Consider the following 25,558-nt stretch of genomic DNA (forward strand, 5'->3'; position numbering starts at 1 on the left):
GAGAAGGAAAAGAGGTGATTTGATTGGTCATGACTGAAGCTAGCCTAGGTTGTGCACCATTGATTCACGAAAATAGAGCAAAATTAAAATAGACAGAAAATGACTGGATATATTTAGTTTAGGTTCACTGTTTTATTAACAACTGGGGAAAAAGTACAACTATGTTATGTAACAGCAAGAACTTACAATTTGAGAATACTTGTACTTTGTTAAATTCAGTGGAACTTTAAAAGGTGAGCTCTGATTTCAACATGAAATCTTACAGAGGGAGTCTGATATTGCACGTTCATGAAAACAACATGGATCTTTGGGATTTATTCAAATAAAACAAAAAAATACAAATAAATAGGACAGACTGGACATTAATTAGGCTTTGTAGTTTTGGAGTGTCTGAATTCAAGAACCTGTAACACTTGTGTTAGAAAATAATTGGTTGTAATACTGAAAAAAGGCACGTTGGTCTTTAAAAACTGTTGTCTTGCTCATTTTCAAGCTAAAATTCCAAAATATAAAAAACTGAAAGAAATTCTTAGAAACTGCCATGTTTTTTTATTCTTTAAAAAAAGTCTAAGCTGAACTCCTGGAGTTTTCCTGAGAGAAGTCCAGCTCAAGGCACAATAGGGTAGGAGACTGGATTTCTACTGGATTTCAACTACAGCTAGACTTTCCCCTCCACAAACAATGTTCACTCCCAGAACTGAAAAACACAGAGCTGATCCAGACTTTACCGCATAGTCCAAGCCAAATCTACACAAATCCTTCAGACTTATGCAAAAATCTGCACCAAAATTGTTATATATGTACAGTTTGATGCCTAGAACATTTTCATAAGTGGAGCCACTGCAAAAATGGTAGTGATCAGCCGTGGCAGCCATTTGCTTTCCTCCATTACCAGCATATTTACCCTGCCAGTAAAAATAACCTCAGGTAAAACTCGTCCTGGGAGCGTCCTGGTGGCTTAGTGGTTTAGGGCACAACGTCCTGGGTTTGAACCTGGACCAGGACCTTTGTTGCATGTCATCCGCCTCTCTCTCTCTCCTAGTCTTTCCCGTCTCTCTTCACTTTCAACTATCTGATAAAGGCAAAAAAAAACTTGTCCTGTTTGAATTGACATCCCTGAGATTGCTGGTGAATATTGTGTGATTTTGTTTGGGAAAGGACTCTTACTGTAGTGAGTGTGGACCACCAAAAGTGGCGTCCACCTCAAACTCAGGTCAGACCCAACTCAACTCAAACTAATCCCATCCAAACGACGGCTCCAATTCTGAACATATTCAGGGCATCAAATGTGTACATGTAGGTGCTTTTGCGCAAATCTGAAGGATCCGGTCTGCTTCGGTCCCATTTGGCCTGGACTAGCCGCTGCAGCTTGCTGGCCGCTGGGGGAGTTCAGGGATCCACGAATGAAACTGCGATGTATCTGACGCCGGCGGTGGTGGGCAGGCCCTCGTGGTAGTGGGTGAGGCGGCCCGGGTGCATGAGGGCCCAGCCTTTACGAGGAGCCTGAACGGAGCAGTTGTAGCGAAGGAACCTGCATCCGCCGCCCTGCAGTCACAACACAACTGTCAGACGTCATGATGACACAAAATCAAGCTTACAATTATAACAGAGATCATGTTCATTATAACTGTTTTCATTTTTGTTTGTGCATCTGACATTCAAATACATCTGAATATTAGCTTTAATGTGTACTTACAATGTACTTTCTATATACGATGTATTACAGCTTTAGAAATTATAAATATTGGTAACAATGTTCAGCAGTTGTTAGCAGTTATCACAACAATTCAGATAATATAGACCAACACTGAGAAATAACAGCTATTCTTTTGTCCATGTATTGAGGATGCAGGGCAATGACATGGATGCAACTACAAAAACAAGGCTCCTAGCATTAAGTTTCTAAAGCATGCAGAGAAGATAGAATCAGAAACATGGAAATGACTCCAATGCAAAGTTATGCTAACAAACATTCAAGATGAATTGAAAACACCAGGGATGTAGATGTGCATGCCAAGAATATGATGGCATTCCACGCTGAAATGATGTGATTATGATTTCAATATCATGCGTTCTCAGACTGCTGTATATTTGAGGTTTATGTCAAAATTGCTGTTTTGAACCCAAAAATACCTAAGGGGTGTGCCTGGAACATTGTGTGGGTGGAGTCAACCTCCTATGACGTATTTATATCTTCATGTATTTTGCGGATGTATTTTTGAAAATATATTATGGCAAATGCATTTGAATAAGTGTCTTGTTATATTTAATGGACTATTGAATAATTAGTTTTGTAATATGACATTTGAAGTATACACTACTGAATTGTTAATATGCTTTGCAAGAGTTATATTTAGATCTTATATTGCATTTTAACTTAAACATTGGACTAATTGACTAATAGCGTTTTCATTAGCCATTAGTTTGCTACCCACTGGACACCGATTGATTGATTTGTTGATTATTCACAGGTATATGTATTCTGTCCTTACTCTGAACCTATTTAAATTAAGAGCTTGGGCCTGAAAATTCAACGCTTGGTCTGATCTGAACCCTAAAAAATTCTGTCCAGGCCTTAATCAACCCTGAGGGGTAAAAGCCTTGTCAGCCCAAACCCAAATTAAGCCCAACATTTTGTGAACAATGGTTTTCTTCAACTATATTAGGCCTGAATGACAGTCCCATCGGGTTCAGGCATTAACATCAAGATCTGGTGAAATTGGATCCCTATAGTGACTTACTGTAGGCTGCACTCCAGGGATGTCGGAAAGTCGGAAATACTGACTTCCTACTAGGACAAATGCAGTGGAAAGCCCCTTCAAGTTAGAATTAAACTATGGAAAGATTTCTCAACCCTGAGATGCACTTATCTGATGTCACATGTAACATGGTGACGTAGACTGGAAACACTACACAGCATTACTTTTTAACATTCTTATAATCCTTAAAATACACTTCAGTTCTGCAGCATTACATGACCTTAAATCTATCAAAACACCTGTGTGGTAAATGGTTAAAGGTACAAATTTGAAATGTGAAGTTGCACTTACAGTTGCTAATGTCCTATGCTAACTAGTGAGCTAACATTAGCTGTTGCGTGGGGAACAGGATTTTACTTTGGGCTTAGAAAATCTGCATCCTTGTTTCTCCCCTGCTTTTTACAAGCTGGACCAGTAGGACGCAGGAGGTTAGGTTATGAAATGCAACCTGGGAGTCTGTCACTTCCGACTTTGAATGGAACGCAGCATAATACCAACTCTCAAACACACTCACCTGGTAATCAAGGCCGACTTCATTGAGTGCAATGTTTATAGTGAATGTGGAGGCGTCATGGTGTGGCCTTAAATAAGGCTGCTCATCGGGCTTATACCTAACTACAAAGGCCAACTCAAACTGAGCCTGCAAACAGACAGACAGAAATGAGTCATGCAAGCTTTCGCATAGAAACTGCCAGTCTGGCCAGAGAGAGAGAGAGAGAGAGAGTGTGTACACATAGATGCCCCCTGGAACTCCTGCTCAATAAAGAAAAGCATTAGCTCTGCCTTCTGGTTCAGCATTCACTCCCACAGACGGAGCAGAGAAGCAGAGACGGAAGGACGGGTCACCTGCATCGTGTCCCCCCTAGCCTCTAGTACCTGCCAGGTCACCAGCATTTACCTGGTAGTCAACGCCTTTGCTGTTGAGAGCTACGTTAATAGTGAATGTGGAGGCATCGTGGTGAGGGGCGAGCAGGGGCTGCTCGTCAGGCTTGTACCTTACCACGAAGTTCAGGGGAGAGGAACACTGATGAGAAAAGGCATGGGGGGTCAGCAGGGCACATGGGGAGAGGCAGAGGAGCCAAGGAAAGGTAGACAGACTTAAAGTAGTAATCCGTGACATTTATATAAGCAACTGTCTGTTTTGCTTCTCTTTATCGCCAATTGATATTACACAATAGTGATTCAATCTATAGCCAGTTCATGGAAGCTTTCACATTTGCTCTTCTGAACACCTGGTGTCACATAGCTGTTTCCAGGTGTTGTGTCAACATTTGTTTCCACTAAAATATGTTCCCCCTTGTGGTGTGTCTTTGCCTCTTTCTTGCTAGGGAAGAAAATTACACGGATTACCACTTTAACATGATATTTCACTTGGGCAGAGGGCGGTCATTTTGTAGTGCACATTCATCTGTAGGAGTTTATGAATGATCAGTCTCCAATAAATCACAAACAGCAAAAACTAGATCCAAGTAATAAAATTGAATTCCGTGTCCTGGATCATACTTTTCATGAGGCAAAATTTCCTTCTTATTCTACTAGTATTCAACCAAAGTGATATATTACATTAATCAACTTATTTGTTATTTAGATGTTAGTATGATCTCATCTCATCTCATACTTGGGTCAAGAATGTGCCACAAATACTCAATGTTGTGCCATTCTCTCAAAATGGATATGAAGAAGCATTAAATTACAGTACAGATTTTACATTTTCAACAAAGACAGTTATTTTTTGTGATTAATGACATTCACATAGTATATTAAGCGACAAAAACAAACTGATGACATACCATATGTGTGTATTACTGTTCTATAGTGATATGATTAGAGCCACTTCTTGATAAAAGCAAAAATATGCCAGAGAAATGCCCCTTACTAATATGTGACTACACAGTCCTGGAATACATATATTTTTCTCCATACTTCCATTTTCTTCCATATTTTTTGGTGCATTTGTGAGTCCCACTGTCAGAACAATCTATGAAGTTGAGAAACACTCAACACTGTGGAACAAGTGGAATCTCATGGATTCAGACTTTCACCAGGGCAATCATTTTTAACTAGGCCATAACGAAACATACTTCCAAAGTTATATGGTGGTTTTGGCAGAGTTAACAGGCTAAAAACAAAACTCATCTGAACGTTAATGACAGGGTACCAGTTTTGCAGCCAATCTGTTCTCAGCAGTGAACATTATAATAGTACTAGTAGTAACTTGTACTTTAAACATATTCCTTTTCCCTGTATTACAGAAGAGATACAATACCTGACACTATAAATATATGTCAATTAAAAATGCAAGAAATCCCCCACTCGCCCAGAGAAGTCATAGATCTTACCTTAGTGTAGTAACCAGGATACATTTTCTCTGTTATTGGCGCTATGTAATCCAGTAAGAGTTTGTGCCATTCTTTCTCATAGCCGACTTGATTCATGTGGATGTCGATGGTGGGGACATTCTCATAGCCACCTTGGATTCTTTTGTCCTAAGAGAAACGATTCAACATATCACATATCAAATGATCAATATAATTAGATCGTTTGCTTACAAAACTGACTCAAAAGCCATTTTTCACTTCATGGGGATCTTTATGGGATCTTTCAAACACAGAAACCAGTTTGCTGAAAGAGAATGAAAACGTACCACATTACCGCCACCGGACCACTTTCCAAAGTGTTCCATTTCTTCGACAATATGGTTACAAGCAATATCGGTGAAGAGTGGGAACCAGTACACATCAGGACAGGGCTGGGAGACACAAAACACACACCAGGACTTTAACCATATATACAAAACCATGTGACAAAAAGATATATCAAACATTCATTAGCATCCAATACTATGCTTTCCTTTTAAAAATATATAGGTTTACCCTTTAACTACATTTCAAGTCTGTCATATGATTTTAGTGAATAGGCTTTTCTTTCTAAAACATCACTGTGATGCATCAACAAATGAGCAAATCCAAACACCTAACTACATATGGACCCAGAGCACAGTGACGGTCGACTTCAAGTTTAATGTTGTGACTCACAGTTTCCATCAGCTTGCCTTTCAATATGTGGGAGTAATTCTTATGGATGTAGCGCTCCTCCCAGTCCTGAAGGAAACAAACACCACACATTGATCTTCAGTGTAGTTACAGAGCATGTCTAAAACGTATTCTGGGCAAACTTTTTTATACCAGTTATTGAATACAAGAGGTTTGTACTGTGATTGACGATACAATACAAGACAATACTACTGTTACTACTACTACTACTAATAGTAATAATAATTTTAAAAGAGAGTTACAAAGTGCTTTACAAGATAAAATGAATGTTGGTTCTCACCACTGGGTTTTCAAAGATCTGCCAGAGGTCGTTATGAAGATGGCTAGTCTGGTAGTTTTCTGTTGACAGGATGCGACCAAAGGTGTGCATGTTGGTCACATACATGAAGACGCCCTGAGAGAGAGTTCACCACAGATAAAATATGCAAGCTGACATTTTACATTCCCAGCTGTACTTACTAAAGCTCGACTGACACACTAGTGGGCCAATATTTTAGGTATTAGCCTTTCACAGATTATTGTCAGCATATGCATTAGTATATTTATCAGTATGAGATTCAAAAGTCCTTGGTTGGGCCTTAGTATACATTGTAAATATGATTGTCAGTCCACATTTCATCAGTAATAACAATGTTGCTCCTGTTTGGTTACACTGTGTCCATTCTTCTTAAACAATAGTGACACTGAGAAATACAGAATAATTCCTGATAACAGATCTACAACAGCATGACCGACTGATCATTAGCTTGGTCATGTGATGTGCTGTTTGAAAATACTGCAATCTGAACAGTCTGCTGGCAACAGCATACTGAGTCATCACTTGACTGTACAGTATGCAAAACATATTGATAAGTATGTAGCATATAGCATGTTAGTGTCCAGCTTTGCACAAAGGCCTGGTTCTGCTAATGGTTTATGCGAGCCAAAAGTCAGAACAGCTTGTATTCGGGGCCAGTGCACAGAACCTGGAGCCCTGAGCAATGGAAAAAACTGGTCTGATGAGTTTTCTTTCAGCCTGTTTACTCCATCCAGATGGATTTAAAAATGCCCTCTAGCCACATGTTCTGTTGCCACCTGTTGCACATGGTGGTGGTTCTGTAATGGTATGGTGCCATCTACTGGGAGTCATTCAGTCTGATGATCGCTCTGCATGCTTTTATAACGGACAAAGAGTATAGCGCTCCCTGCAAACTGAAGTACATAGCTCTATGAAGTAATTGATGACATTTTGATCAGAACTGATCGGCACAATGGCAAAAACTAGGAAAATAAGGCCCAGGTTTAGAATAACCAGAATCATCCTTTAAGTGTTTCACTTATTTTGTCCACCCCCTATATGTATGTATATGTACAATATGTCTACTATACTGTACGTATTGTACATCAAACCAATCTTTCCTTTTTCTTGATCAGTCACTGACCTTGTTGCGAACATTGTGGCAGAAAGCCATGTCAGGGTCCAGGATGTGTGAGTTGAAAAGCTCGTAGTCCGAGAGCTCCGATCGAAGGAGGCTGGCCTTCACCAAAAACACACTGGACACATAGGGGACGTTCCACACACCCCTGCAAACAAGACAGAGAGTCTTTGGTGGACATGGCTCCTGAGACACTTCACATCCCAGTACCAACACTAGCATCAGATATCAGGCGGGTACTGTGCTAAAATAGGGTATCGGTGTTAAAATTAACTGTCTACATCTATATTGTTTTGTAACAGTAACATCAACCTCCTAGTAGTCAGGTAAAAAGGTATTGGTGTATTACTATTGCCTTTAATACACAGGTAATGTGTATTAGTATTCTACATGGTGATATATTATATCTTCACTAGACGTCTCTGTTGGGACTCTGCTCTAATTAGCTATCTTACTTCTCTGTTGGTGCAATTCCTTGGTCACGACATAGGCTGATAAAAGTCATAGATCACTTAATGTCCCTTTAAAGTATTTGGAGAACAATGTTTTGTCAACTTACAGCCTGCGTCCTTGAACTATATCCACATAGTCCTCAGACCGGGCATAGTAGCCCTCTGCACTGAGGGCTCCCCAGAAGTTGCTCCATAGCCGGCCGGCCCGAGTTATCATAGGTGCAATGATAGGCCTGAGGGAGAGATTTAGGGAAGTGTTACTATTATTTATCTACATATGGCCAACTACTGTTTTATAACACCTTAACTCATGCAAAACATTTGTTAGAGAAAATTAACAGATCCATCCAGTATGTGTGGTGTACTGCAGCAGCCCAAAGCAATGAACTAACAAAAGATTATTAGTGATACTACTATACTTACAGATTTTGCTCAATGGCAATTTTGAGTGTGTCCTCATTCTTTAGGACCACTTGAATGTCCAAGCTGAAGAAATATTCACAATCTTTGTCCTGCCGACACATATTGCTGAAAAGAAGAAGAAAAAGAAGCATTAAAAAAAAATCAACATGTTTTAGGAAATGAAAGAGCGAAATTGAGATCATACATATCTTGCATATCAATGTCAACATTGATATGGTGCCTCGTCACTTGACGTGATGAGGTCTATTTATGTGTTCACACTGTCGACTGATGTTGTCATGATTGTTTCCTTTGTCAGTGGGGTAAAACAGAACACAGCATACCAATATTGCCATGCCATATACCAATACCATTGGAGCAACAGTTAGCAAGTCAGCTAGCTCAAACTGTCCAGTGGACAGTAGCATGGTAATTTGGCTACCAGTGGTCTGGACATGAAGTAAAGCTCCTGGTCAACTCACAGGCCGTGGTTGCGTGAGGCAGCGCCGTCCATCTCCTCCTCAGGCCCGATGACTTTCACATCCTGATACAGACTTCCATGACCCTGCAGGAAAGAGCTGACGTGCTGCTCATGATGAGGCTCCTGAAGGAAGAGATTAGTAGTAGTAGTATTACTAATAATAATAGGAAGAATAGTTTGCATTGCACCTTTAAAAATAGAGTTACAAAGAGCTCTGCAGACAATAAAATAGCAAGTGTGCCAGTGGTTTTTAGGTGCTCAGGGGGTCTGCATTATTGGAGTGGCATAGAGCAACAGTAAATATACACATGCTGTCATGTCTAATCTCAACACCATCTAGCATCTCATTGGGACTAATCCTGTGATACATCCTCACTGACACACCCACAGACTCCACCAGCACTGACCAACACACAGAGCACAGCTCTTAATAAAAGGGAAAAAGATTAATAATTTTAATTACATTTTTTTATGGAGCTTACAATTTGGAGTGAAATAGGACTCTGTACAAATGGTGTTCATAATATCCGGTCATTTTAATCATATGTGGTCATTTAGCTCGCTGCCACATTCTCTTTTGTAGCATGACACAATGCATGTTTTTACACGCTCCCTAACAGCTAGTCTATGGGCTCCTGGTCTCCTGCCAAGAGCTGTCACATTCCTGGTCATTTGTAACTAGAAACAGCGACAAGTAAGCACATGTGGATGGAAAAACAGAGGGGGAACCATGCTGGAGGTTAAAGATTGCACCAGCAACTTGTCTATTCACACATTACCATACAGTATTTGGCACACAGTAGATCTCCAAGTGACAGTTCTTTGGCAAATCTAATTTAATAAATGGCAAAAAACTGCAAGTGTTACCACATCTCTGAATAAATAAAACCCAGTTTTGTCTAGGTCCCATGCCATTCTTAGTGAATTAGTGACATACAATCAACCATTATATTACAATACAGAGAGTTACTGCAAATTGTTATTTTGTGTCTTTCAGTTGCTGGACATATAAAAATAATGCCTGGCATACATTACAGGAGTTTTAGAAAACGTAAAGCCTAGTCTATACCAGAAGTCATCCATCTCTCGGACCAGAGAAGCTTTTGTTTTAATGAATGCTGCTGTCTACACCGGCTCAGTAGAGGCACACACCTCAGCTGCTTTGTCTTTTTATGCTAGCTATAGCTAACAAGCTGACATTATCTAAACACAGTCTATCAGATGTATCAATGGGGAAATGATCAATTCCCAGTCCAAAACAGCACAGAAATGAACAATGTCTATTCAATTCTGTTGAGACGGACAAGTCGTACGTTTAAAAATGTAATCAAGTGTTCAGCCACTGTTTGCCCAAGAGCTGAGGACCTCCAATATGGCCTGGAGAGTCACATCACCTGAAAGTCTATAATTATGCGTTTTCATGTTGCCATTTTCACAGTTTTCTGTGGTACTTCAACAGAGGTAACAATAAAGGTATTAAACGTTCTCCTATTACCTGGTTGTAAATTAAGAGTTTGAGCCTATTCTTGGGGTACTGGAGTTTCAGCAGGCGATCGAAGAACATTGTGACAAAGGGGGTTGGCTGCTGAATGAAGATACCAATCATCACCAGCGGATATTCACTCTCCTGTAGGGGAAAAAAAAAAACAGACAAATGCTCGAGTCCAGGAAGGAAGTGGTTATTGCTATTTAAAAATTAGTAGTCCTGAGGTCTTTAACTCATAAGTCATAACACACCTAACCAGTTAATGTCCTATTTTAGCAGTTTCACATACATAATGAATTAGAAAAGTGTGTGGTTGGGACCCGTTCATATCAAAGGAGTAGTGGACACATGTTTTCCATTTCCCTAATCATCCCCTTGCAGTTTTGTTTACAAGAGATTGGCGGTGATGTTTGAATCAAGATAGGAGTGTTCCCTCAACTTCCAAAAAAATGCCTTCACTGAGTTAGAATTAAAATAAGACAATATAAAACTAATACCTAATCAAACACCACAAGACACAGGTACAACATATCAGAGCTTCCAGTAAATATTCTAGTTCATATTTACAAAAAAAAAGAATTCAAGAAGGCGATGGAATATGGGATAAAAGACCTCTTGAATTGTTATAATAATCTTAAATTTGAATAATGTTTGGTTTGGGGGATTCTGCAACACCTCCCCCAGGGCAGCTTATCAAACTGATAGTCTATCAGTCTGTAGTCGATCACCCAGACAGATTGTGAACAGACCTTGAGAGCTGTGAGGGGCCGTAGATCCTCATGACACACTGTGCAGCCGGTTTCAAATGTCCACACTTTGGGGATATAGTTACCCAGATAGTTGATCTGGAGCTGGAAAACATACAGTGTTTTTATTTTCTAGTAGCTTATTACATTTAAATATACAGTACATACAGAAATAGAGGAATATGTAAGCAATATGACTATGGCTTAGAATCAGCATTGAAATCGGCTAGTGTGACGTAAGCTTAAGTCAAATGTCAGGTTACAGGAATAGCATATGGAAATCCTTAAATTAAGGGGTGTCTTCCTTTAATGTTTTCACACAGACTATTTGGTTTTATCAGGCAGCTGTTTAGCATTTGATTGGTCAGTGTGACAGGTTAACAGCTACCTTGGTTGGTCCGTTCCCATGGATGATGACAGGAAGGGTATCATACAGCACATTTCTGGCTCGCACCCGCCCATCCTCAAACTTGAGCACCACCTCATCTGGAAACACACACACACACCATTAGAGCTGCAGATTCATCATATTTGTTATGACGTGATATGTGGTCAGTGTTGCATTTAAACCACTGTAAAAATCAGTAAATAACTGATTTAACTTGAATATTTCAGGTGATATCCATAGTTATATACAGAAAGCCCATTTGTGTGAGAAGTACTGATAGAGAGTTCAAAATAAGTACAGTCAGAATTATATCTGCATCATGTATGACATTTGTACATGCTGAACTTTTTGATGTATTTACAAGAGGTTTTCTTCCACCATGCTTGGCATTTGCACTGCTTCCACGCTGTCAAAACAAGACATACATCTAGCTGAGAAATCAGACGTCTGGTACCTGGTCTTCACAAATACTAACAGGGTGGAAAGGTCAGTACTCAAAGAGACCAGAGACTCCATCTGTGCGGGATTTTCATAGACGAAACTCCTGGCATTAAAGCTGCAGTAAGCAACTTTACACTTTGGTGGCTGCAAATGGGAAAGCCTAGCATAACAAATGAAGTGACAAATGAAGCAAACCAGAGTGCAGACTGGACGACTGGAATCTGATCTCTATTGTCCAACCCTCTGCCACCAAACTCTTTAACCTGGCAGGATGACAGATTACCAATATTTTGTCCAATTAATGAGCTACTTGTGAGTCATTTGACTTTTGTTATTGTAATTGGGCAGTGTGAACCTAAATGCACCAAGTACAAAAATGCAACCATGTCAACTTTTCCACTCTTGTTCAGACCAAAGAAAACCAACTGGAGGTGTGATTGCACCCTAAATGTCTTCTTAGTGTCTAGTGGGGGTGGAGCTGGTGAAGAGGTTCAGTCATTCTTGGAGAGCTTTCACAGAGCGTTTACCAAAAACAGCAGTGAGCAGACGCTTTTGGATTCCACTCTAAAGTTCTGATTCATCACTTCCTGCGTGGGGAAGATCTCAAACCAAAGACCATACTGACATCAGACTTTGATTTGGGCAAATAGTCTGAATCTCCATTAGTGGGGATCGGACTCTCTTCTCTGTTGAAGCCCCACTTTGTGATTTAGGCTGATAAAAAGGCTGGATTTTTACATTAAAATATTGCCTTGTGCAGATTTAAACACCTGAACTCAAACTCTGGTCGTGTCATTTCTTTCAGAAAAGATCTGTAAGAAATCTACATACAGAGAGATTTCCGTGGCTGAACAGTAGATCCCACCCGAGGGAACACAGCTGTGTTTCACTTTAAACTGTCGTGTCCTCAGTGTTTGGGAAAAGCTTCCCTCCCTCCCTCCCTCCCTCCCCCCTCCTCCCCGGCTGAGCTACGTGAGCTCAGACACATCCCTCTCACAGCTAACTCAGAAATTCCTTCTGCAGCCAGAGGAAAGAAATGCTACAACAGACGGACAGAAACTGCTCAGAGTTTGGCTCAAATGTGCAGCAACGCTCACCACTGAAAACTTTTCTGTTTCCACTATTGGTAACACTGTACTAGTTTACCAGCAGATTACAATCCCATTAGAAGCAGAGATAAATGTATATAATCAGACAAACATCACATTGCAGATAGTGTTCTCATGCTCTGATTAGAAAAAGTATCATGCACTCACAATGTGTTTATTAATGTATTTATGATACCTTTAATGCCTTATGAGCACCACTTCAAGTAAAGTGTTCCCTCTCTTACCATTAGCAGCCCTATAAAGAAGTGAAAACAGGGGGTGGTCTCTCCGCTTTCATCTTTACACTTAAGATGCAGACCTGACTGTAGCAAGCAGGAAGGCAATAAACCGAAACAACTTTGATTTTTCCAGATGCAAAAGGAGGTGGAGAAGAAGCTGATGTCAGCAAGCAATAAAGCCCAGTTGCCTTAGATGTTGCAAAATACACAACGCAACTTCAAAATGGCTCAGTGACTGGGGAAGGAAACTTTCCTGCTGAGTGGGCAAACTTTATACCATGTAATATGTATACTTTAGTTGCTACAGTGTCTTTTCATTTACGTTGGCTGGGCCTAAAAAGCAGAATTCAAAGCACTCACCGAGCGCTCCGTGGAGATTCTGGAACAATCTGCATCTGTTGTCCAATGTGATATTTATGGATTTCTGAAAGGGCAAAATTCATTGTTTTCACTGTACAAGTTGCAGTCATATCTAATACATATTAAAACACATTACTTAAATGCAAAACAAAAAAAATTTGCATAATTGTGTCATAGAGAGCCATGAATGTAACACTGCAGTGATAGTATTCCTACTCTTTTTTCTGGGTTGATATAAGTCTTGGTGAAGAAGAGCTGATCACTCTCATTGTTTTCTCCCGTCCAGTCGGCAACCATCTCTTTGATATTGGGGAGGTAGCCAATGAAACCTGAGGACAGAAATAAACCCAGAAAGGAAGGAAGGCAGGAAGGCAGGAAGTGAGAAAATGGCAGGAGGCTTATACAATAGGCCACTTCATGAAATTTCCATATTCATGTATGGCTGTCTGCACCACTGTGTGCCACGCTCTGTCCACATTCAAACACTAACTGCTTTGAGTAAAGCTGAAAGCTTCACAATAAAACGACTGCTGACACTGCCAGGTGAAGTCATGCCCAGCTTTTATGGCTTCAGCCCAGCGCTGCCTGCCTTCACTAAAGGCCTGTTATTTCCCTGCTATAAAGAGACACTGTGAAACTCCTTCCAACAAACATGAAGCATATCATTAAAAACCACAAAGCTATGTTTCTGGCAGCATTTACACATACATACGTCGCTTCCATTCATGCAAAAAAAACTGTAATAAAAATAAAAATGTAGATATTTAGATATTTGGTTAGAATGTGTGTAAAAGCATGCACAATTCCAAAAAACGATGACGCGTTCTTTTCACTACTGCCCTCTGGCTTGCAACAGCTGCCTGACTGACAGAAATGGTGCACCTACCCCCCGAGCCCAGGAACCTGTTGCCCTCCCTGACATGGGGGTGCTTGTCCTCCAGGTGCCTGTCAGGCCAGATCAGGCTCTCGGAGGAGAACACCACCTTGTGCCTGGCCTGCTGGAACTTCTTCAGCAGCTCTTTGGGGCCCGAGGCAAAAACCACATCATAGCTGCGTATTACAAGGAGAGAAAACAGAAAACTTTATTGAGCCTTGTTGCTCAGCAGTGTGAAGCCAGATGCACGTTTGAAAGGAATGACGGGGTTTCCCTTATGGGATGCCTGCGTTCTTTGTGTGAGGAGTGAAGTTGCCTGTGGTGTGGTGTGTTTACTTGACTAAAAGAAACAGCTTGAATGCAAAATGCATTACACACTCTCCTGCATGCATCCAGTATCTGTACATGTTTCAGTATGTTAACAACCAGGGCCAATAAACCAATAAACATCATGTGTGACAGGTGTGAACCTCTCTCCTTCTGGCAGTATGTAGACTAGCTGGTACTGAAGGGGTGACCTGAGTTTTGTTGATTTGGGCCTTTAGAAAAGCTGTGTGGTAGCAGTAGACCATATGGGCATGTATGAAGGTGGCCGTGGGAGTGTATGGGTGTATGATGTGCAGCTTACATAAAAAGGCATGAACTGAAAACCCACAATTAAATAGCGTGGTGCCTCTACCTAATAAACTAAACCTCATTAAAGGATTCTGAAGAGCTTATTAGGAAACTGTAAAATATACACTTGGACCATGGGGATATCTTTAACTCAAAATGGTGATTTTATTTTTTAATCTAAAAAGATGGTAATTGTGGAAAAGGGTTATAACATAAATGTTTCAATCAGTGTTCAATCAGAATATTTAGGGCACAATAGATTGAGTTCTGATTTTGTGGCGGAGGCACTCTACCTGTCGATGAAGAGGATTATCTTCTCCTCGTCCTTCATCGCCTCCAGAGCCGCTTTGAGGAGCCGTACTTTCTGGCCTCCTCCTGGAGCCGTCATGTAGTCGCCTCCGCTCCATTTCTGCCCCCGACCGAGCACCTTCACACCGCACAACACACACAGTGCACACACTCTTTCACTTCAGAGCAACAATAGGTGTGCACTTTCTGTCTGCCAGCACCAGGCTAGGCTGTCAACCTTGTTGCCATTTTTCCTACCTTGACAGTGTAGTTGAAGTTCTTCGCCGACCTCATGAAACGCCTGAAGCCATCAGTCTCTTTGGTTGCAACAGTCACAACTAGAAGCTTTTCTGGAAGACACAACATTTGCAGAGGAATGCAGGGAGACAGTAGTAGTTTTGTTTTGTACCGTCTTGTACTTATCTTTAATCCACCTAAGGATTAGTCGATTTCATCAGTTACATGCAAGGTAGTGAGCACTGTAGCAGTACAGTCATTTTGCAGGGAAACAGGCTAACAGCTGCCACAACTGACACTTTCAGTGATATTTAGGATTCTGTAACAATAAGACTTCAGTAGGATTCTTATCATACACTACTGTAACATTACCAAGCACAACTAAGATTAAAAAGCAGGGGTATCGACTGACCAAACCCTAAAGCTATAAAGTCCCTGCATCTCATGTCATTTACCACCAAGACTTAGAAACCTGCTGATATTTACTAAATTTCTTGTTAAATTTTGGTGACTTTTTTCTTTATCTTTACTCTCCATTATAATGACAAAACTACAAGACTAACTTAGGACTCACCTATGTTAAGTTATGGCCAGTACCACACCTTGCCAATTGATGCCATCTCAGTCCAACCATCAGTTTAAGTAGTACACTAATATCATAGTTACATGTCTTGCTAAAATGAAGTATTCCTGCAGTCTATACTGCATGGTCTAATGCGTACTGCTTGTAGTGTGCCATGCCTGACTCATAAAAGGTTAGGTTAGTCCATCCAAATTAATGACATGATAAATGTGGCAAATAGGTGACATAAAATTACAAACGGCATTGCAGCTCAGCAAAAAAAGAAAAAAAGTCTAACTAGATAAATTAAATGTCATTTTGACTAAAGTGTATCTGAAGGATGCAGGGAAGTTTGCATCAGATGGCTATGGAGGAATACTTTCCCAACTTTGTGAAAAGTTGTGTTTCAGTAGACTTCATTCAACAGCATCTTGGCTACTTCTATTGCTGCATGTAATTTTACCATTCTTTTAGGCTAAATATGCTAATGTAAAATTAATACAATATAGGTGAAACAGCGGTGAAAAGCCCACCGACTGCAGGGATACCAGTCACGTCCACGTCAGCGGCATGGAAGCCTTCAGCCCGACGTGCCGTTCTCTCGTATGGAGAGAAAGTTACACCAAACTTCATTCAATAGTCTGGAAATGTAATAATGCCTTGTTTATCGGCAAAGGTAAATACACGTTACAAGGTAAGATATTTTATGAATTGTCAGGAACTACTTTTCAATTCGGCATACATCCCATACAGCTAGCAGCACCTATATCAATGAACTTTCAGCCTTTATAACTGGTCGGCCTGTTATTCCCACACAAAATAACGTTACACAGTGGAGGGTGGGAGCGAGCAGTGTGAGCGACTAATAAAAACTGAGATTTTATTGGAATTTCGTGTTGCTTGGTGGATAATCTATATGCCGACTTTACCACCGAATCCTCTCGATTCAGAAAAGGTCTTTAGTCATGTTCTACCAGGTATTTACGTTTGTGGGAAAGCAAGGCCACGTTAGAGTTTGGCGTGAAGTTATCCATACAAGAGAGAACAGCGCTATCGGAGCTAGGAAGCCTCTACAGCGGCCGATAATAAGTTTTGGGTTTCCTAAACTTCAGTGTGTGAGTTTATCCAACGCCATTACAGAACTATATGTCTATGTATACTGTATGTCTGGGATGCAGACATGGTCTGTTCGGTCAGCATGCCTACCTTTGGGGGTTTGCTGCTCCTTTGAGTTTGTCAGAGGGAGAAGTACATGGAAGAAAATCCCAAAACACAGCAGCAGGGACGAAGCTCTCATTTTTGCCAAGTTGTAAAATCCCTCCACCAGTCTTCAACGCGTTCGGTCTAATGTAGACCGGTATGTGCACTTTTACAACAGATTCCGTCCAGGATAGACAACTTTGCGCAACTTTGTTGATTCTTCCAGACCAGTACCATCTGCATCTGCGTCTCTCTCTCTCTCTCTCTCTCTCTCTCTCCGTCTCCTCTTCCCCCTCTCCCCCTCACTCTCTCTGTCCCCCCTCGCGCCCCCAACCACTCTCTCTCTCTCTCGCTGTCTCTCTAAATTGAAGGCAATTAAATTGAGTTGCCAAAATGCAGTCTGTTCCAGGTAGACTACAGACTCGAATAATGATCTGTCTGTTCATATGTAATGGATTTGATTTCCCCCCCCCCCCATGCGGTATGAACTGTCTGTATGCAGTTTACATAACACCCCTTCCAAAAAAGGAAAAAGAAAAACTGGGTGTTACAGAATGATCTGGCTCTATTATGGGTAGTTTACCTGACCTCTGGCATTTACTATCTATATATAATAATGCGTTTTAAGAATACAACCACCAGCATAGAGAGGCTTTTATGATTCTATCCGTCTGAATAAAGCACATTGGTTAATATTCGATGTGTCTCACGTCGTGTCGTGGCTATATCAAACTAAATATGTCATATTAACAAATATCAAATATGTTTCACACGAACTAACTACACAATTGTAATTTGTGTTAGAATATACACTATAATCATCTTCTCTTATTTATAATCTGAAAATAAATCCAACAATACATTCACCGGATCGTAACAACTCAATTGTCATCACGACATTTCCGGTCACTGCATTTCCGCACTACTTTACGACAGTTGTGGCAAACCAGAAGTGTCAGCGGCTGCTGAGTTGTTTGGAAACAAGTGATTTCCCCACAAGGCAAAAACCTGAAAATACCCGAGATGTGACAGTCGATGGAAGCAAGCGAATGGTGACGGGCGTGTACGTGCAATGAAAGATGTGACAGCAGCCATGATGTGAGAAACAAGAGCAAATTTTCGACCGATATCGTTCACGGCGCTAGCTAACGTTAGCTAACCTAACTTAGCCAGTAGCGAAGCCAGTTTGTCAGCTTTCATCCAACACAGCTTACTGGCGAACATGGTTGGCAACTTTTCCATCATGTTGTTTTGATAGCGAGTTTCGATGCGCTTGACTTGTTAAATTTTCAACTTAAAACATCTCAGTTAAGTCTTTGGATACCGATTCCAAGCTGAGCTTCCTTCATTTTAAATACAAAATGTGGCTGCAGCAAAGACTAAAGGGTCTGCCAGGCTTGTTGTCAAGCAGCTGGGCGAGGAGACTCCTCATAGGACTGTTGCTTTTCCTCATCTTCTACTGGTACCTGGGTGCAGACCGCAGGCTGAGGTTTTTCAGCGGCTCGGTCATGTCTGGGGGAGTGGCCGGACAGTGTCTGCAGTCTGAAATCTACAGGTGGAAGTCTCTGGTAGACAGAGGAGAGGGGGTCTACAGCACACCTCAGGAGAAGGTAGACACACCTTTTGTTTCAGGTAACGGCCATATCCTGGTTGACATTGACTCTAACAAACTGTGGGTAGCTTCATCTTCCCAGCCTGGCTCAGCTCCGGTCCACCAGACCGAATACTCCCCGATAGTGGGTGTCCATCTTCCGGGGAAGCGAGTGGAGGCTCCGGCCACCATGCTGTGGTTCCGCAAAGGGTCCGTGCTCTCGGTCCGCTGTGTTTTACCAGCCACCTCGCAGTCGTCCCGGGACTGTGTCACCATCAGGGAGGAGTTCATCGCCCACCGCAGCCGGCCTAACGTCTACCTGCAGCGAATCCACATCAACAACCCGTCTGACAGAATTGCCATGCTGGAAGTTTCCTCTGAAACTCCCTCGTTCGGGAGTAAGTTCTCCGCCAGTGTGGAGAAAGTGGAGGACAGAGAGTTTGTGCTCTCCTCTGGCCGCGTGCTCGTGGAGAACGGTCGTATTGTGTTGGTGGTGGTGGCCACCAAGAAACTGAACAGTAGGATCCAGGTCCTGGCCAAGTCGGATTACACGGACAACGTTCTGTCGGTGGTGTGGACCTCGGAGCCCATCGACCCCTCCAAGCTGGAGGAAACCTTCGCCACCCTGCGGGACGGAGCCAAGAAGGAGCTTGGGGAGTTGCTGAGGGCGAGCGTGGACGAACTGGTTCTGGATCACCAGAAGGCTTGGATGGATCTCTTTATTTCTGGTGAGTTGTCAAAGCTCATATCACCTTCATTTGATAAGCGTTACGCTCTTCTTTGCAATAAAGCGATGTGTGATATTTAACTGGCAGGTGATAGTTATTCAGTAACTCTGCCCTACAAATGAAAACATCAGCAACTACTTTTTTATGTGTTTTAAAGGTCAAAGGTCATAATTAAGGGTTAGATTTCATACCAACTAAAATTATACCCATAAATTATATTCTGCTTATGTAACAGCAGTAAATTTGTCAGGACAGGTGATTTCAACTTTGAAGTCATTTTTTCAGTATCACTACTCACACAGTTAGTGCTCTTTGTTTTTCTTTCAGAACAGACAGTAGATCTTTAGTGCTGTCTTAGTTGTTGCTTTAGCCTATCCTATGTTAATATCAGCCGTGGCCTGTCCAGGGTGTCTCCCTGCCTCCCTGTGCATGCTGGGATAGGCTCCAGCCCCCTGCTACACTGAAAAGGATTAAGTGGGTAGAGAAAATGAGTGAAAGAATGGTTAATATGAGAAGCTGTTAATGAGAGCTGTTCTAGAGGCTCCTAGAAATCTGTTTTCACCATGGCTTTTCTCTTTATTCTTCTAGGTGTGGAGATGAGGAAGATCACCGACTCCCACACCCCATCAAGCTACACCGTGAACACCACCCTCTACTACATCCTCTCCTCCTCCACAGCGCCCCTGCTGGACCGGAGGCTGAGCAGTGAGGAGCACGCCCACCTGGAGTCCAGCCTCAACTATGCCGACCACTGCTTCAGCGGCCACGCCACCATGCACGCGGAGAACCTGTGGCCCGAGCGGGTCAGCAGCGCCGCGCAGATCCTGCAGCTCGTCACGCTGTGGACTCTGACTCTCCAGAAGAGAGGCTGCAAGGTCCTGGTGGCGGCCGGAGCCCACGGCGTCATGCAGGGCATGGTGCTGAGCTTCGGCGGCCTCCAGTTCACCGAGAATCACCTGCAGTTCCAGGCCGACCCGGACGTGCTGCACAACAGCTACGCGCTGAGAGGAATCCACTACAACCAGGACCTCATTAACTTGGCGGTGCTGCTGGATGTGGAGGGAAAGCCGTTCCTTCACGTGTCGGTGAAGCCGCAGGAGAAGCCGGTGCAGCTGTACGCCTGCGAGGCCGGCTGCCTGAACGAGCCGGTGGAGCTGACGTCCGAGGTCAAAGGGCACACCTTCCCCGTGATGGTGACGCAACCCATCACGCCGCTGCTCTACATCTCCACGGACCTGCGCCACCTGCAGGACCTGCGCCACACGCTGCACCTCAAGGCCATCCTGGCCCACGAGGAGCACATGGCGAACAGGTACCCGGGCCTGCCCTTCCTCTTCTGGTTCAGCGTGGCCTCGCTCATCACCCTGTTCCACCTTTTCCTCTTCAAGCTCATCTACAATGAGTACTGCGGCCCCGGTGCTAAACCCCTCTTCAGGAGCAAGGTATAAACTCACAAATAAAACGCTTTGAACTGGAAAGAAAAAACTGCAAAATGACCTTCTCTGCTCTCTTTTTGACTTTTGTGTGTGGTGGCAAAGATTTCCTCTTTCTCTACCAATCCTCTCTTTGTGGGTTGATTTCTCAGTTTTCACTTTGTCTGCTTTCCCTGTGAGTGGACTTTTTTTTCCCCCCATTACATGTGGGTCATGTTCGGAGTGGTTTGGTATAATAGACGCACCTTGCCCTTTTCCCTTTCAAACAAGATGACTCTGCAGTTTTCTTCTATGTGTGTAAGGAATTGATAAGAACGGCAGTTTGATGAAAACAAATTCACAGTTAGCTATGTAAGTAAGGCACAAGCTTTTTAACTGCAATTGTTTTCTTCTATGATACTTTGAAGAATAAAGAATTTGATTTCCATTGAAAACAGTAGAAGAGTAGCTCGTATTCATGATCGTAGACCATGAAATCTTTACTTCAATCGTCCTCTTAAAATTCACTGATGCAGCTATGATGTGTAGGGAGACATTTTAGCAAACCACCTGCTTTCACTGCACTTCATGTGTATTCTCGAATGTATAGCATTTGTTGATCTTGACTAAATAAGAATAGCTCAGATTTATTCCTTCAGTAAGCCTGTCCTGTAAAATAGGAAGGCTTTGTTCTGTTTTGTCAAACGTTAGTTGACACTCAATTCAGTATTTCCTGGTGCCTTCAAGTACGACACTCTCAGTTATAAGAGGTTTTTGTCCCGCAATATTTCTCTTGTTTGCCTACCTGGAAGTTAATGCCATCTTATAAAAGCATTTATTGGTCTGTTTTTTTTTTTTTTAAACCATGGCTAGGCATTCTTCATACTGATATATCAGTGGGATGAAGAATTTGATGGATTGATATGCAGCAAAAATATAATTCAACATTAAATGAGGAGCCTAAATTTGACATTAACCTACAGCAGTAAGGTGGCACTAACGAGTCCAGAATGTACAAAATGTCTTTGCGTCCTGTCTGTTGTCATGTAAAACGGCTACTTGTCTTCAGGTTTCCTTACAGTATGAGGTGATGGTGAGATGCTGGACACTTGGGAGAAGCATCTGCTGTAGGCTAAATGGTTGTTTCTGATCAGCTTGGACTGTGTGCTAACTTTGCCTGGAATCTTTTTCTGCTTTTCCCTTGTTTGTGTTTTTGATGATGTTTTATATCGAATCACTCTTGATTAAATTAACAAGAACTCTTTGCCTCTTTACTGTTGACCTATCAAATCTTGCTGCGCCTCATTCACAAATATTCCACGCTCACAGTAGCATAACTCTGTGACATTTTTCCATTGCTTGTGGAAGCCGTTCTGGATGGGTTGGGGAGCGGTAATCTGTATTCTAGCAGCTCTAACCTTCCCCTCTGACTTTACCAGGTCGCCAGCAAAAGTGAGGATGGCTGCCATGATGCCAGGGACGCTGCATGAACATTACGTCAGTGCGATTCACACGCTCATTATTTGGTAGTGGTTCTCTTTGAGCTTTGACAGCATGGGACAGTTTAACATTAGTGCGTTGGTGCTGAACCCAAGTGACCCCCCGCCTGTCTGGCCAATGATCTGCCTCTGCTCACGCTGCTTCTATTCATTTTTTACAGGATGACTCTGCTCTTTGAAGGAATGTCATCCATTATGGATAGAGAGATACCTTTGCACTGCTAGAGTCAACATGGAAACACTTTCCAGGTTGAAGTATGGACATGAATGAAAGGAGTCATCTGCTGGCTAATTCAGTCACTGGGCAATATGGAGGTGCTTGGTTTTTAAAATTTCCAACAGGTGAATTAAATGGCTGAATGACGCATGTTTTAGTTGATTTTCAAAGTAATCATCATAACCACAGATTGAACCCATATATTTTGGGTACCACCCCACTGTTGGCCATTTAGTTCCATAACATCTCTTATTAGTCCTGATTAAGACTAGTGAACATAATTACAGTGTACAACAAAGCAGATTACTGTGATGTTTGGACACAGAAAGGCAGTGTTCCCTCCTTTTAGCATGTTACCCTGTATTCCATGAGAAAGTCATCATGTTAGAGGAATGGTTGTCCAGGCAAAGCAGGGCCACCTCCTTCTAAAATGCTAAACTGAGCATGATTGGCCAAGAGAGGTCAGTATAGCTCACTGCATGCTCTCTTGCTACACACATCTTCCATCTAAACGCCGTCTGTGCTTAACCAAAATGCTTTTTAATAAGCTCTCTGACATGATTCAAGTTGCATGTATTTCATCTGCATATTGCTACATACTCTGTACAATCATTGGCTATTCCGCTCCTCTTGGCTCTGATATATATTTTTTTTGATTCTATACATTTTTACTCCCACAGATGAAGTGAGTTTTTGATGTAACATTCTACTCAATAAGCTGCAAATAATGTTTAAAAATCCATTTTTCTGTCATTGGAGCCTGATTATTGTTGATTTTCCTGGTCATGTAGATGTGTTTTGCAGCTCTTGTGTGAAGTGTGCTTTACATGTGCTTACTGATTCACCACTTTTGTATACAGTTCAGTTTTCATATTACGTTTTAAGGGCTTTATCAGATCAATTCCTTTGGTGTTTGTCAACTACTGAGTGTGCCTTAATTAAGAAGTTAATTTATTCTGATCATAAATACAGTCTGATTGGATTGTACTTGAATAGTTCATGATAATGTGAACTTGAAGCAAGGAATATATTTTCAACTTGTCTGAAGTTGGGGACAATAAGTCACTGAATTGTTATGTCAAAATGTTTAAGTATGCTGTCTGACAATTTGTTCAATGTATTTTGTGGGTTTGAAGCAGAAATATGAAAAAGAAAATTTTGAAACTGGAGTTGCAACAGGAACGTGTTTGATTTTATTTTGATTCTGTTGTTTCTGTTGTTATTCCTGGTCTGGGGCAGTCCAACCAATATCTGGAAGCTGTGCCTTAATGAGCTTGAGGCAAATCTCATCTTCATTGTAGGCATTTTAGCAACTTTAAACATCTCTAGGTCCAGTCTGGTTCACTGTCCATTTGTCGTTGTACTACACACAATAGTAAGAATGACAGCTGTGGTTGTGAATAAATGAATAAGAACATCGGTCTGAATAAATTCAAGACTCAGTGGTTGTTTCTCTGTTTATGTGGACAAATCCTGTATCCAGATCAGCTGCCAGACTTCAAGCAGTTGTCCATACATTAACTGATTGTGCCAGACCATAATATTAGTGAAGGGAGTAAACTTTACATTTAGTCATCCCTGTGATCTTAACAGCACACATCCCAATGCAAATACACATGCATGCATTATAGAGTAGAGATAAGGGTTTCTAACACTTATCACCTGAGGAGCTATAAGCTAAAAGAAGCGTACAACCAGTCTGAAGGATATTTATAGTGCAGTTAGTATTTCCACTATATGCAGGCTGCTCACACCTGTTCCCCATTCACCAAGATTCTCCTCACTAACCACACCAATAAATCACACAACACTTCAGCCATAATACTCTAGCCCAGTCAAGGCATTGCAGTCTACATGTAATGTGTGTAGTGTCTTCAGGCTAGGAGGCTGAAGGTAATGAGAAGTAATTTATTGGCTCACTTTTTCCTGAGAGAAAATGCACATCTTGGACATGCATTCCTGACACGTTCTATTGTCATTTTGTAGCTAAGCTTCCTAACAAAGTTCATGTAGACCTAACACTGCCTTCAGCTCCATACATTACAAAGTAAAAGATGAAACAATAGACTCATATTGTACTTGCAATACTAACATACTAACAATTACAGAATGTAAAATAGAAAATACTATTCTTTTGTAGCTAGGCAATGAGGGTCTAGCTAGCAAGTAGGCTATATTTTTTTAAGGCTAAAACATGGTTCAGAGCATTTGTTGTAGCCTATACTAAAACTAAGTGCTTACTTTCATCACATTAAAGTCACAAAATTAACATAGTATCGAACATAGTAGCCTAACAACTATGAAACATAAAATACCAAAGAATACACGTATTTCCTAACTCCTCATTTTGGGTCTAGCCATCTATTTAAGAATTCATATTTTTCAAAAGTAAAACATGGTATGGAGCATGTTTCATACTAAAGGTGAATAATCAGTTCACCGGTTTCCTTAATCAAATGAAGTTCACAAAATGTCCCTACTCCATTTCCAGATAATGGCAAAACAGTCAGAATTCGCAGTGTAAACTCCATTCGGTTACACAATACAGGACCTCCAGACAGTCAAACACATTGGGATTACACAGTTTTTTGAATACTCGATTCTGATTGGCCAATGAAGGCATTCTGAGGTCCGTTATCTGAACTACAGACCGCTGTTTCAGTCAACAAGTCCGGTCCATTTTGTTGATTTCTAATCAAATCAACTAGCGACACCTGGTGCCGAATGACGTTACTGCTTGGTTACTGAAGACAGTCCTGCTTGAGGTTTGTAAATTACTTTAGCTTGTACTAAAATCAGTTTAAATTATTATTTCGTATCAAATGATTATAATTACTAATAACTAAAACTGCTTTCAAATTAAAGTATTAATGGTTACTTTACACACATTAGCCTTAAAGGAAATTAAATTGCTACAGTATGGCCAGGAAAAATCTAACAAGGGAAATATTATAGCCTAAAAATTTAAAACAGTAAAATCTCTGTGGGCTGCCTTTATGAAAATCATATAAAATCATTCAAAAAG

At 41.5% G+C, this 25,558-nt stretch overlaps 2 protein-coding genes across 5 annotated transcripts; one reads left to right on the forward strand and one right to left on the reverse strand.

Moving 5' to 3' along the window:
* Nucleotides 1-127: 127 nt before the first annotated feature.
* plod1a (procollagen-lysine, 2-oxoglutarate 5-dioxygenase 1a) lies at nucleotides 128-17,370 on the reverse strand. Of its 2 annotated transcripts, none has more exons than XM_071523427.1 (19): nucleotides 17,093-17,370; nucleotides 15,346-15,437; nucleotides 15,093-15,226; nucleotides 14,197-14,360; nucleotides 13,527-13,639; nucleotides 13,311-13,374; nucleotides 11,183-11,280; nucleotides 10,798-10,899; nucleotides 10,058-10,189; nucleotides 8,564-8,685; nucleotides 8,103-8,207; nucleotides 7,787-7,912; nucleotides 7,234-7,375; nucleotides 6,093-6,206; nucleotides 5,795-5,860; nucleotides 5,404-5,508; nucleotides 5,099-5,245; nucleotides 3,274-3,399; nucleotides 128-1,545 (listed from the first exon to the last, which is right to left on the reverse strand). In XM_071523427.1, the coding sequence occupies exons 1-19, from the start codon at nucleotides 17,181-17,183 to the stop codon at nucleotides 1,390-1,392; spliced, it is 2,199 nt and encodes a 732-aa protein (XP_071379528.1). In that variant the 5' UTR covers nucleotides 17,184-17,370; the 3' UTR covers nucleotides 128-1,389. The 2 variants fall into 2 exon arrangements, with proteins under 2 accessions (XP_071379528.1, XP_071379537.1); XM_071523436.1 differs by lacking the exon at nucleotides 3,274-3,399 and adding an exon at nucleotides 3,658-3,783.
* A 662-nt stretch (nucleotides 17,371-18,032) lies between these two features.
* Nucleotides 18,033-23,953, forward strand: kiaa2013 (KIAA2013 ortholog). 3 transcript variants are annotated; one of them, XM_071523594.1, is made up of 4 exons: nucleotides 18,033-19,405; nucleotides 19,994-20,847; nucleotides 22,257-22,314; nucleotides 22,478-23,953. In XM_071523594.1, the coding sequence occupies exons 1-3, from the start codon at nucleotides 18,448-18,450 to the stop codon at nucleotides 22,305-22,307; spliced, it is 1,863 nt and encodes a 620-aa protein (XP_071379695.1). In that variant the 5' UTR covers nucleotides 18,033-18,447; the 3' UTR covers nucleotides 22,308-22,314; nucleotides 22,478-23,953. The 3 variants fall into 3 exon arrangements, with proteins under 3 accessions (XP_071379695.1, XP_071379686.1, XP_071379704.1); XM_071523585.1 differs by having other exon boundaries at nucleotides 22,257-23,953; XM_071523603.1 differs by lacking the exon at nucleotides 22,257-22,314.
* The last annotated feature ends 1,605 nt before the right edge of the window (nucleotides 23,954-25,558 follow it).

The sequence above is a fragment of the Centroberyx affinis genome, unplaced genomic scaffold (assembly GCF_046629955.1).
Source record: "Centroberyx affinis isolate AG114_WGS23_722 - 3 ecotype Tasmania unplaced genomic scaffold, CSIRO-AGI_Caff_v1 ptg000101l_1, whole genome shotgun sequence".
Lineage (NCBI taxonomy): Eukaryota > Metazoa > Chordata > Actinopteri > Beryciformes > Berycidae > Centroberyx > Centroberyx affinis.